Source organism: Pinus tabuliformis, chromosome 5_1 (genome assembly GCF_031772625.1).
Source record: "Pinus tabuliformis cultivar Carrire ecotype Pingquan chromosome 5_1, CPIR1, whole genome shotgun sequence".
Classification (NCBI taxonomy): domain Eukaryota; kingdom Viridiplantae; phylum Streptophyta; class Pinopsida; order Pinales; family Pinaceae; genus Pinus; species Pinus tabuliformis.
In genome coordinates this window covers 444,943,593-444,957,706 of record NC_142305.1, presented here as the reverse complement: position 1 = coordinate 444,957,706, position 14,114 = coordinate 444,943,593, and the positions used below count along the sequence as shown (strand labels likewise).

The window sequence follows — 14,114 nt, the reverse complement described above, 5'->3', positions numbered from 1 at the left end:
TAAGGGGTTAGTCAAAAACCTATTTTAAACAATGAAAATGAAAAATTATCCCAAAAATTTTTCAAGTGCCCAAAAGCTTTTAGAGTGCTAAATGAATTCATATATACAATCAAAAATCTATTTTAAACAATAAAAAATAAAAATTATCTGAAAAAAATCACCCAATTCGAACTAAAAACTACATAAACTTAATAATTAAATAATACCTTATCTAAATACTAAACTTTAGAATTTTTGACAAAATTCTGGCCCAAAAAATATGGCTGAATTCCAAGAAAAAACAAAAATCTCATAATTAAACAACGCCTTATCTAAATATTACACACTGGATTTTTCGACAAAAATCCGACGAAAAGTGTGGTTTGTTCACACATCTTCCCCTCTCCTCTGTTTAGTTTATGTGAATTCAGCACGGGGTTGGATGAGGTGCAGTCAAACTAATATATGTTTTTGCTTTTCTAGAATTTTCAGAATGTCAATTAATTAGACAGCTATTTATTAAACATACATGTTAACTGAAATTCCTTCTCGAGCATTAGAATGCTTGTTCAACTGAAATTCGGAACGCGCATTTGTTTAATATTCCATGGGCGGGAAAACATGGGCAGAACAAAACAACATGCATCTTGTCAGCTGATGAAATAAACAAATGTATGAATCTTTAATTGGCATGGTTGTACATTCAAAACCACAGAGCGCATTGCTTATTGATTTTTTTACACAACAGAACTCGAATTGTTTTCCACTGTTTGACAGTCACTGGTAACATAATTGTACCTCTGTGCAAACCATGCTACAGGTATCTCTTGGTACACAACACAACTTGAATTGTTTTCCAGTGTTTGACAATCACTGGTATGTGCAAAATATATGCTACAGCCATATCTGGGTCTATTAGACCCCAAATTTTAATCCACCAATGCACAGAACAACCCTACATTCTTAGGCCGTGCAGTGTGACTGTCACCAACAAGGATTTGTGAATGGGAAAATTTCTGTAGCTGGTTATTGGTTTATGATTTGGATGTGACTTTTGTTACAAAACATAGCATATATATTGGCTGCAGTCTATCTGTTAGATTCTTTTGGACAGTTTTCTTATTTATTTTTGGTTTTATTGGGCCATGTAATTACAAGTTTGGTAAAGATGTGTTGGAATCACAAATTTGAGAGTTTTTCAGAGTAATATAAACTAGCAATTGCATCAAATGTTGCAATGGAAACGCCGTAAGGCTACATATGGGAAAAAAACATAAATGAAGAGTGATTTGTCAACATAGAAGTGGATTCTTGGAGGGACCACCCACTTTTGTTTTAGAGTGAATGTTTGTGTATCCTTCCGAAGAAACAAATCAGACTAGACATTCCCCATTGGTCTTCCAAAATCATATCATTGTAGTATTTGATTCCCCAAAACAATGCATTGTCATTCCCCATTAGTCTTCCAAAATCATATCATTGTAGTATTTGATTCCCCAAAACAATGCATTGTCATCTGTAAAAGCACCATCAAAGACATAAACATGACTACGGATATCTCAACTTATTAGCATTTAAATGAAAATTTGATAAGGTGTTGTTCGAAACAGTGAAGTGTGAAAAAATAGGGGAAAAGGATTGAGTTACTTACTCATAGATGCATATGGATCAAATGGCTTGTAATTGAAGCTGAAAATTTTGGATGTTGAGCAACAATATTCCAATCATTGTAATTCATAATGTAATTGAAGTTATTTCTAGTAAGAAGTTAGTTAGGTGTTTCAAAAATTAAGGCCTGTTTCTAGTAAGAGGATGGTTAAGTATGTGAAACCTACTCAAAAAATAAATTATTTTGTGCATGCAACTATCTTTACCATGAGAACCACACCAAAGAGGTTATCATCTTGTGAAGTCTCTAATATGTCCAAACTGATGATATCTTAGAAAAAGAGGCTTTTGTAGAAACTGAATCCATACCATTTTTAACTTCATGTTAGTGTTAATTGAACCATTTTCAACTTCATGTTATTGTTATATGTATATCATTGATCATATTCATAACATTGTCCATAAACACTCAGTTATATGGGAGTAACCCAAAATATGTGCTTTCAATGAATCTTTAAACAACCTCCTCCATTTGTCACTTAGAATTCATGTAATTATTCAACTTGGTATCTTATGACTTTATATGTAGTGAAATGTTCTTAATATTTTTTTATATTGAACTATGTAGTAATATGTTTTTAAAGTAACTTATTTTGTTTATCTTGAGTTATATGTTGTTCTTTTAATTTGTAAATGATGAATATATTTTAAATGGTTGGGTCCATTTGTGATTTCCAACAATCAATGTCGATACTCAACCTCAACTAAGGTATATTTTTTAGTTAGATCATAAATAGATTGGAGTTTTTGGTATTTTTTTTGTTAGATCGAAAATAGATTGGAGTTTTTGCTTCACATTTACATTTGATTGGTTGGGGTAACATAAGGCTTTTTTTTGGGAAGAGAATATTTGTGTATCTAAAACCTTCCTCATAACTAAATTTCTTTTGTGCATAACTAAATTTCTTTGTGCATACAACTATCTTCCGCATGACAATAACACCAAAGAGGTAAGCATTACAAAATATGAAAATAAATTGTTGAAAAAGTCTAACCTTGCCTTATATTTGTTCTATTAAAACACAATGTAAATATAAATAACAATAATGGAATGATAAAAATTAACATTATACTAATAAAATTTGGAAATTTAGATTACTAATTTATAAAAAAAAAAGGTATTGCCTACTTTCTTTACAAACACAAATAATATGTAGATATAACTTCTAATCTCTTTTCTTAGTTTTGAAGAGATATTTGAATATTCAAAATGACATATTATTGTATAACCCATACACAAACAATCCACTGCAAACTTATTAGTTGAGTAGTTGACTAATTTTTAGTAGGCTAAAAGGATTAATTTTTAGTAGGCGTCGGAAATAGTCTCTAAACACTGGAGGCTAATCAGTGCCTTCACACAATTAGTTTTAATTATGTGTGAAGAACTGCCAATAAATTGGCAAATTTTCTTCCTTGTGGGCTCTTGTATTTTATGTAATTTATTTTCGTTATTAATGAAATAGAAGGTACAACTCTTGCTTGAGCAAAAAAAAAAATTGACCTCAAACTCCAATCACTATACTGTGAAAGGGGGGTATTTTTGTAATGATTTATAGAACATGAAAAGATGGTATTATTTGTAATGTTTTATTTTTATGTTAATTATTTAACATATATTATATATTAAAAAGTATAATTATATTAATTTAATAAATTTTTCAAGAAAATTTAAAAAACAAAAATATTTTAGAAATTTTAATAATTTTAACTAATGTTTAATATAAAAAATCTAAAATATGATATTGTAAAATATTCAAATTATCTTTGAGATTTATATTACATTTTACGTGAAAAGATGATATTTTTTTAATGCTTTATAGAACATGAAAAAATGGTATTGTTATAAAAAATCTAAAATATGATATTGGAAAATATTCCAATTATCTTTAAGATTTATATTTGATATTTTTTTAATGTTTTATAGAACATGAAAAGATGGTATTGTTATAAAAAATCTAAAATATGATGTTGGAAAATATTCAAATTATCTTTAAGATTTATATATCCCCTGTGATAATAGTAATTCTCTAGTGGGCATGAAAGATTATATATTTTTAATGCTTTATAGAACATGAAAAAATAGTATTGTTTGTAATGTTTTATTTTTACGTTAAATATTTTATATATATTATATATTGAAAAATGTAATTATACTAATTTAATATTAATTTAATAAAAAATTCAAATTTTTTTAAAAAAGAGAAATATTTCTTAAAATTTTAGAAAATTTAATAAATCTTATTAATGTCTAATATAATAACTATATATTGCAAAATATTCAAATTACTTCTCAAAATTATATCCCCTTAGATTTATATTTCCCCTGCTTCCAATGAAAACAGAGGGTAACCACTACTTAAAAATTTAATAAAACTAAGGTAACCAATACTTAAAAATTTAATAAATCTTAGTAATGTCTAATATAAAATTTCTATATTGCAAAATATTCAAATTACCCCTTATATTTCACCTACCACTTACTTCCGGTAACTTAAAATGAAGGGGAGGTTTATTAGAAATCATATAATGAAAATGTTTACCATGGTAGGCATTAGATTTGTTTTGAACAAATGTATTCAAGTTCACAATTTATCCTGATTTTCTTTATGGAATTCGAGTTCACAATTTATCCTGATTTTCTTTACGGAATTCATATTTAATGTGCTAGGTGTTGAAAAGGTACACGTTTAGAACCATGTGCATTCATTATTCTTCTTATTTGTTCAGGAAATTTTTCTAGCATATGATGTCTGTTTAATAAGAAATGGAACCAAATGCATCAATATGGAGTCATGGAGGATAGATGATTAATATAATTAGCTTAAAATTTTTCATTCACCATGCTCTAATGGCTAATTGATCCTTTGAAAGGAAGCAGACATTGGTTTTAGCTTAATTTTTTGCAATCATAATGGTAGAGTAAGACATAGTGGATAAAATTCTTACATAAATTTTGGGAGTTTGAAGAGAATTTTGGGTTCCTGGCAGAAGCACTTCTACATGGAAATTTTCACCTCAACTGGTGAAGTCTTTCTTTAAGTTGCTTATGTTGAGCATGTCCACCTCGGCCATGAAAGCAGAATAAACAAGTCGATGATTAGAGTGTTTTGATTCTCCTCAACCATAAGAAATCTGCTTTAATCCTTTACCATACCAAGTATACTATCACACCTACATGACACATCGTGATGAAAATCAAATGTTAAAAATTTATTTAGAATACAAACTGAGATGCTAAAATGAGTACCTACATGTTTTTGGAGGAAATATATCTTCAAATATGTTTCAAAAAAGGTAAAGCTAGAGTCAAGTACAACTTATATAAACAATATTATAAAACCAGTATCAAAATAAAACTATAATCGTCTAAGAGGTCAGTAGAATTCCAACTCCCGTTTTTAGTGGGCACTGGTAACTACAATGGAGATACTACAATGGTAGGTAGTCTGCCTTCTAAGTGATAGATTGCAAGTGCTAACTTCATGCTGATATTCTTTACTAGCTTAAACTCACTTTCCATATGATGTGACCTTCTATCCAAAGAGTTTAAATTTTATACATGCAAAAATAATTTCCTCATCTTAAAATCCAAATAAAACATGTATAACCTTACCTTTCCATATTGCAGATTTGAACAATCGCGATAAAATTCTGGATCAGTTTCTTTCATCTTTGTATATTCATCCGCATTCAAAGGGATGTTTTTGGTGTGCTTCTTGTAGGCATTATATAGGGACTTCTGGTTGAACACTGAATTGTACAATTAGAAAGCCAGTAAGACATCAATTCCAAGACAGTTACTCACGTGTAAGGATAAACAGAGTCTCGAAACAATTACAGCAGTCAATAATAAAGTGAAAGACGTATATGTGTGATTTACATATCTATGTTAAGACTCCTTACAGTGTCCTTTTAAAGGTTAAAAATAATTTATCAACGCTTTAATTAAGCCATTTGTAAACAGAAATCTATCCTTGACTTTTTCTAAGAAACCCACTGACTTATTATTCAAAATTCTTGATTGAGCTTGTCTGGTAGATTATCTTAATTCAAAAGAGACCGTAATTGGTTTTCTAATCTAATACCAAAAAAAAAACTTTACTAACGTTCTTCGTGGAGGGAGCAGAAGAGGGAGGAATTTAGCTTTCCATTCCATTAAAGAAATAAACAGACAAGGCATGGCATGATAATAACCAGTAAGATATCATTACAAGCGAGCTTGTCTGAAACACCCTTCTATCCCAAGTCAGTCATTCATACATACAGGTTAAATAACTCCAAACATAAGTTCGTCTGATAATCTTGCCTGCCACTATAAGATACAAAGCGAATGAAGCAACACTGGGTTTGAAAGTGGCCATGGGATCAAGTTCAGCGCACAAGGAGTAGAAGCATTAGTGGTAGTAAGCATTCTGCCATTGAGATTCAGAACTTGATCATACGAAAATTGTATGAGAGACGGTCAAGCTGGGCCTTGAATAAACTAACAAAAGAAAATCTGAATTTCAATCCGGAATCGACTGGGAGAGAGTTAGCAATGTCACTTGGCATATTCTTAACCTGCAGAAACACGGTATGGCCAATTTCTCTCCTCATAGCTTCGACTACCTTCATATCGATATTCATGGCAAGATTTCCTGAATAAGCATCCCTGACATAGAATACATTGATCGCTTTATCCCCTCCGGTTGTCACATCTGCTCTTGTCACTAAGAGACCATTTTCACGGAACATGCGAGTGACATCCGAAAGAAGGCCTACTCTATCGCTTGCACACAGCTCAAGACTCAGGCCCTGTTCAGCAGGAGCTAGAGGTTATTAGATTCAGCAACAGAAGTAGAGATTCAGATCTTCAGATCAACATCTCAGTGAGCAATTAGTTGGATAAAGCTTGAAAGATTTAAAATATGGAAGGCAAAATCCACTGACCTCAGATGCCCTGCGTTCTATTGCAGCCTCCAAGCACTTGACAACTCTGTGTTTCTCATCTTCTGTGTCTAGGGTACAACCATCCATATGCCGAATGTAATATTCCTGTAAGTGCAATTTTTTTTATTTAATTAGAATTTTTTTTTTGGGTTAAGACAGATGAGAAGATGAGTTTTGAACTAATAACCTTAATATTAAGAAATGCCTCAACAGCACACCTAATCACAATATATACAAATCACAGTATATACCCACTAGCCCAATCAGAAAGACTGAACACATTATTGCCACACATTAATTAAGGACATGTTTATGTGTTCGGTTCTTGAGGGAAAACAATTTTGGGAGGGTCAACACCTTCCCTCACATACAAAGGGAAACTAAGATTTGAATTTGAACAGTTTGCATGCTGGCTCCCATCTCAATCACTAAGCCACAGCCTGATGGAAGAAAATGCATATATTTTTACCTCTTTAACTTACCTGCAATGCATAAGGTAAATTGCAAGTGATTGAAGCATGAAAGACAACATACTGCATGTCTGTCAGAGTACAGACTGTATCAAACAGCAACTTTGGCCTGTCTCTACACTGGATATTAACCACAAAATAGCCTTTTTCATTGCAGTTCTCGATGGTAATGACAGGCTTCTTGTTTTCATCCAACAAAGTGGGGTCTGAGGAATCAGAAGAACACTCTTAGTCCCTGTCAGCAAACATCAGCTGGTGCAGACGCCTCTCTCGGTGAGTTAAGCCCGTGGAAAAATATGTCTTGACTCCTTTGGTGCCATTGTCATTCCCTTTAAGCACGTTTGAAAGTCGTTCCTTAATGGTAGACAGGCGAACTTCAGCCTCTATAGGCCGGTTTGATAATTCATCAGTTACATATACAACCCATGCTACTCTCATATTATGGGTCCAAGATTCTGCTGCTACTACATTGCAACCAAAGCTTGTAAGCACTGCAGAAATTTCTGAAAGAAGACCAGGGCGATCTGTCCCAGTCAATTCTATTATTGTGTATTCTCCAATGGATTGTACACCTACAATCCTACCTAAACAAGTCTTCACCTCTCTACTGGAAGTGACACGCTTTGGTCCCAAGGACTGCAACAAGAAAGTCAACAAATATTAATGAGTAAATTCTCATAAACAATTCCAACAAATCCAATATACCAACAATCTGCACAGCATCCTCTTGTTAAAATAATTTAATTTCCAACGTCAAGCTAAAGCTACCTGCTGTATGTATTCAATGATGCTTTCATCTGTAAGTTTATCCCCTAGCTGGTCTGTCACATGAAACGCTAACACAAAAGTAAAACTTGAATCATTCAATCAAACAATTGGCTGAGTCCCCTGCAATGTCCACACAGCAGCGTTTGCAGAGATGAAAAGGGAAATGTTCAATGATAGATCTAAAGGAGGGAGCTTACCATCCATAAACCATCCACCATCTGAGGAAATATATGCTTTCGAAATGGTTAGATCTAGATCAGTCAAAAGTTGGACCACTTCAAGAAGTATGCCATGCTTGTTCCTACTATCCACCTGCACAGAGATCATCCACAACCCCAACTACTGAGAGAGAAGCACATCATCATGACAAAATTACTAACAGCCTGCAGTTGCACAGGATTTTCTTCAGCGTTGGGCTGAAGCCAACAATCCTTCCATCCCCATGAGGACAAGCATAGGTGGGAAGGGTTTCTTACCATGATTGGAAATAACCATTGTAACACTAGCAATGCCTTGCCATGGCAATGGCCTCCATGATCTAGTTAACCAGCACAATAATGAACTCGAAAGAAATTTCAAATGTGAAGATCAGATGGAAACCCCAATAGAAGGAAATTTCAAATGTGAAGATCAGGCGGAAACCCCAATAGAGAAGAAACATTTTTTGAAGTTTAAAAAGAAAAAAAAGGAAACTCACCCATAAACCTACAAATGGAAGGCCCTGGAGAAGCAATGAAAAACCCTTACCTGAAAAGGGGATCTCTTTCAAAACCAATTTATCAATAAGAATGAGCAGAAACCCTGACGATGGTTATTACCTCTACTGAACTACCATAATCTCCATTGTTGGATCAATCAAAGGACAAATGTACCATGGAGATAGAATGAGTGCAGAGATTTTTACAAGATCTGGATTTCATTCTAAAAAGGTGCGCAAATGGCGGTGTTTTCGCTGCTTCCCGTGGGTCGTTACCCTAACCATGCCTCAACAATCCTGAGTCGTCATCTTGCAGCAAAGAAGGGATTCCCTCACTCCCATCCGCGGCCCTCCTCATCCTCCTGCGGCAAAGAAAAACACGAGCGGCCCTCCTCATCCTCCTGCGGCAAAGAAAAACACGACGGACGAGGCTGGTAGGTAACATAATTAATTAAATTTTTAATTAACCAATTTTATTTTAAAAGTTTTTTAATGTTTTTCAATTAAATTGGACGGCATCCGATTGTTGAATCGTCTAACAATGCATCTGACGGTTAGCATTAAGACAGAAAGGCAATTAGGGGAGTTGATTTCAGAGGGAAACGCCTTACGGCGTAAATATCCATATAATTTTTATTTCTTGAGTTCATTCACACATAGACAAGGCCATAACAAAAATAACTATTTTAATTATTTATAAAAATAAATATATATTACGAAAATAGAGATGAAGAATTTACCAGAGCTGTTGATAATTAGGGCTGTTGTGCACACACATACGGGAAATTTCATAGGACTTCTACGTCCTCCCGAGAATATCTGCATGGAGGATGGTGACAACCGCAACAGTAGCTCAACGAGAATCAAGGTTTATGTTATTTACTTCCCCAGGCAATTGAATTTGTCACTATCAATAGTTATTGAAGAGGGTTGCTATCGGTTATCTTATATTTGGCATACACAGCACATCAAAGGATAATTAGAATGAAACTACCTACAGTTTGAACACCATCTGAGAACCAAGTTTTCATAATAGGAAAATACAAGCTTGTCTTGATCTCTTATCAGTATAAGCTGAAACTCCTTACATCTGCATTCTGTCTAGGTAGGATGTCAACCATCCAGCCAATCCAAGCTGAAGTGTGCTTCTACAACTTCAACTCTCAGCTCCATGAGAGCAGAGCTCTTGACCTGCATCCATTGCTGCCCAATCTGCTCGTCACAGAGAACATGCTTTAGAGATTTCAGTCCTCCAACTGACTCAGGCAGCTTCCTCAAGTGAGAACATTCTCTCATGTCAAGCTCCTTGAGTTTCTTTAGTTGCCCTATTTCCTCTGGAAGTTCTTCTAAGCACTCACATAGCGAAATGTCGAGATATTCAAGCTTCCCAAGTTTTCCAATAGACGCTGGAAGCTCTTTCAGACCTAGACAAGCCAATAACCTTAACATTCTTAAATATATGACTTCTACGTCCTCCCGAGAATATCTGCATGGAGGATGGTGACAACCGCAACAGTAGCTGATCACTTCATAGAACTTGCTCCGATTGGAAATTGTGACCTCCCTAAGAACCAGACTCTAATCTTAAATAGACTATAACCAGAGACTTCACGGTGAATTCTGCCTCAAACCCATTGGGTTGACCGTGTAAGTATGTCTGGCTGGATGGCTTGGCGCTAATAACTAGCAAAATTACAACATTCTGATGCTGGAAACTTTTCAAGGAGGTGACAGTTAGTGATAGAAATTTTTTGAAGTGAAGTCATGTCACAAATTCCAGCAGGAAACTCCTCCAAATCACAGCAATGGTCCAAGTTAAAATCTAGTATCAGGGGAAGCTCTAGGCTTGACTGGGCACTGTTGAACCTGGACATATTTCCAAGCCCTTCACATAAGCTCAAAGATAGCTTCTCTAAGTTCAGTAAGGCTTGACTGTGCTCTTGAAGTGGTGCAACAATTAACCTCTCTAAGTGGATAGTCTTAAGCTGAGTGAGAGAAGATAATGTTGGTAGACCATTCACTATGGCTCTCTTGGACCCATAATTTAATACTATGAGAACCTTCAGTTTTCTCATAGAACTGAAAAACAGTGGAAGAAAGTATTCGCTTGCAGAAAAGTGTAAAATTAAAGCCTCTGCCTCAGAGAAATTCATATTGCACCACTGAGTCTCTTCCATGGCACCTACATAGATAAACCACACATGCAAAGTTCAATTAGAACATATGGGTTATTGAACATACTATGAAATCACTTTCTAAGATTTTTGACATAATGGCCAACACCTAGAAATTTGTTTGTGATCACTAGATGTAGATCACGCAGTGATCAGCTATTGATTATAAGGTAAGATTCGCAAGTGACATGGACATGTAATCTTGAGCACAAACTAAATATTGTATGTGAATGCAGGTCGTTTATATGCTGGTAGATCAACAGCAATAAATGTTTTACCCTGAATTTAATTGCTTGACACTGCTAGGTAGTGTTTTGCGTAAAAGGAAAGCAGATAATACAAGTATCCAAGGTACATTATTAATTGGTTCTTGGCTCTCTCCCATGCCGGGAGAGGCTGACCATGCAAAGAGCTTCCGATTACCTTCAAAGCAAGTGGAAGGCCTTTACATTCTGCTTGCACCTGTGGTTCATACATTAACAACTATAAGTGGAAATTCTATAGATGGAAACTCCATCAGACACGTACTTTTGTTGTTGAAGACGTAATTTTCTCATCTAATAAGCTCAACGACCTAAAGTTAATAGTTTTTGTGATAAACATGATTCTATTAAGACCATTCAGTATATGTCTAGAATCTTTATTATTGGAACATTGATTAATAGCAGAAGTATCACTGTAGAAGGAAATCTGATTATAGGGATATGCCAATGTGGTAATAGCTTGTAATTACAAACATATAAAGTGATTGTGTATATTGCAATTAGAAAAATCAACCAAAGTCACAACAAACTTAACACTATAATATAAGGCATTTCAACAGCATTACAGTATTGTCAGAGTTATACCTGCTTGACTAGAGTTTCAGCTGCAGTGGAAGGGATTGACCTCTGTCCAAAAGCAGAAAAGGGACAGAGCATCTGTATCATCTAACAATGGCAATTGATAAAGTTGAGTAGAAGGTGTTTTGGGTATGGTAGAACAATCTCGGGTTGTCACAAGTGTTTTATATCCTTCCCCTTCAAATAACACTTTTTCCAAATCTACCCTTGACCAGACATCATCCAACACCACCAGAGTTGGCCTTGCTTGCCTCAGCAGCTGCTGCTGTAACTGTCTATGTGCATCCTCGACATTCTGAAATTCAGGTTTCTTCCTACGAACAATCTTCTCCCACATAGTCTCTAAAATTCCCTTTAAATTTGGGAACTGTGAAACAGTGATAAAAATGATATTGCTTTGGAAAATCCCTGACATGAATAAACAGAAAAGTGCTTAGATAGAAATTCCATCATCTGTACAGAATAGGTTAGTAGTTTCATTATCAGAAAACACGATCAAGAACATGACATTGAAAAGCGAAAAGCTACAATATAATTTCTGCATGTCTCAACCTTACCAAGTACGGCATTGTCTTACAGGACTCGACCAAGTTGCATATAAACTTGTCGAGTTATACCAATTTTGACCAATCTGACTGATTCTTTCAGTGGCTAGTTTGACTTGGCTCTTTTTTGGTCAAGAGAAGTCAAACTTAGGAGAGTTTGGAAGACTCAGTGGAGTTTTGTATCTATATGGACTCTTGGTAACAACAAATATAAATACCACAACAAACTGCAAGCCATTTGGGATACCCAGGTTTCCGTAGTCTCAACTGAAGAAAGGCTTCATAAAAGAGGCTTTACAGAAGTTGCATCTATTATGGGGATTCGGAAGATGTTGGCTATGTTTCTTGTACGTGCCAATTTGTTAAGAAGGTCTGGTCTTGGTTAGAAAGAGTTTTTACATGTATATTATGCCACAATTTTACTGGTAGAGCGTTCTTCCGGAGATCCTGGATGTTACCACAACCCTGTCTGGAGTGCTTCACAGGTAAGGATGTTCACTCTCTACTACCTATGGCGTAAAATGTGTGTCAAAACGTTTGAAGATTCGTCAAAGATAGAATAACTAAAATTCGTAAATTCTTCATTTTGAACTCAAAAGTGATTCAATGTTCAACGCATCTGATTGCCATAAGAAATTACTGTGAAAAGCCACATTAAGGAGCAAGATCTCAAGGATTTGCTCTACTAGAATCAATAGCGAGATCTCATGGACTTGCTCTACTTGCATTGATGGGTAGGAGGAAGGCTTATTTGATGTGAAGATAACTAATTATGTACTCTTACAGGGATAGCAATCATATCCCTTTTAGTTGCAGGGACAAAAGAGAGGTGCATTCTACAGTTTGGGTAGGGGTGGGGGTGATCCATCAACTTTTGCATGTGTCTGTGTGATAGTATAATGAATTTAGACAGAGCATTGATTGTATTGAACATGGACACTAACACAAACCTATCTAAACACAGGTCTGAGGTTGTGAAGGATGCATTTCTCAACGTAGAGACATGCAACTTCCGACTTCACAACCTCTAGGTGCATCTCAGACCTGGTTGGATCTGCTTCTGTTAGTAATATAAGTATCAGATTTTAGCAAAAACGAGAGTAAAAGAAAATATAAACAAGATATTGGCTTTTGCAGCAGCTACCCTGGAACCAAAGGAAAAACGAAGTACCTTTTAGGAGAGAAAAATGGTTTCAAAAGACGGAAACCCTAGTTACCTTTAATTTCTTGATCATTGAAGAGAGCTAACGCCAGAGTTGTTTTGCCAAGCCCTCCCATACCTTGCACCCCAACAACTGACACCTCTTGCTGGAGCAGTATTCTCTTCAAATTCGAAATGCTTTTCTCCAACCCCAGTACAAAATCAGACTTTATTGATAATTTATAACTACAGGGAGCCTCATCAACAGCTCCATCAAACAGGTCTTCTACTCCCATAAATCCTCCCAAAAAAGAAGAATTCGAGCCCAGGATCGTCGAGACCGGGAATCTAAGAGAAGATCTATGGCCTAAATTATCGAAATTCGACAAAGACCGTTCAAAATTACGGTCGGCGACAATAAAATACTTGATTTCTAAGAAACCCAGCCGATTAATCCTTCATAAGATGGCAAATTCCAGGGCTTTCGGCCCATTTACAGATAAATCAAAATCCACACTACATTTTCGGAACTATTCAAAGAAAAAACATGAGACCTTGAAGCTTTACCTTTCTGTGCTTATCGTTGAGCTCCTTCGTGACGGAGGCCTTGTCGTTTGACACCATTTTCAGCGCAGAATGTGGAAGAATATATTATTTACACAATAAACCGGAGTAACAGAGGAAGAAATATCGGTATGTGGAATGGCGATTGGCACTCCGCGCTCTTCATTACCCGGACCGCCTCAGTGACATTTTTGATCGACGGTTCTGGTGTTTGTAATCGTCTAACATCTCATCGTACGGCGTCAGAGGAGGACACGTAGGCAAAATGGGGGATGGATCTCAGAGGGAAACGCCTTACGGCGTAATTACGGTTTTCTTATTTATTTTTGGTTTT

General features: G+C 35.3%; 1 protein-coding gene and 1 pseudogene across 2 annotated transcripts; both read right to left on the bottom strand.

The window, feature by feature from the left end:
* Positions 1 to 5,813: 5,813 nt before the first annotated feature.
* LOC149165378 (ACT domain-containing protein ACR3-like) lies at positions 5,814 to 8,938 on the bottom strand (annotated as a pseudogene). Its single transcript, XR_016260331.1, has 6 exons — positions 8,565 to 8,938; positions 8,015 to 8,129; positions 7,818 to 7,885; positions 7,062 to 7,685; positions 6,580 to 6,684; positions 5,814 to 6,444 (listed from the first exon to the last, which is right to left on the bottom strand). The product of XR_016260331.1 is annotated as an ACT domain-containing protein ACR3-like (transcript).
* A 689-nt stretch (positions 8,939 to 9,627) lies between these two features.
* Positions 9,628 to 13,768, bottom strand: LOC149165377 (uncharacterized). The gene is made up of 3 exons (XM_089429790.1): positions 13,293 to 13,768; positions 10,211 to 10,696; positions 9,628 to 9,938 (listed from the first exon to the last, which is right to left on the bottom strand). Exons 1-3 carry the CDS (start codon positions 13,510 to 13,512, stop codon positions 9,628 to 9,630), a joined length of 1,017 nt encoding a protein of 338 aa, XP_089285916.1. The 5' UTR covers positions 13,513 to 13,768.
* Positions 13,769 to 14,114: the final 346 nt, after the last annotated feature.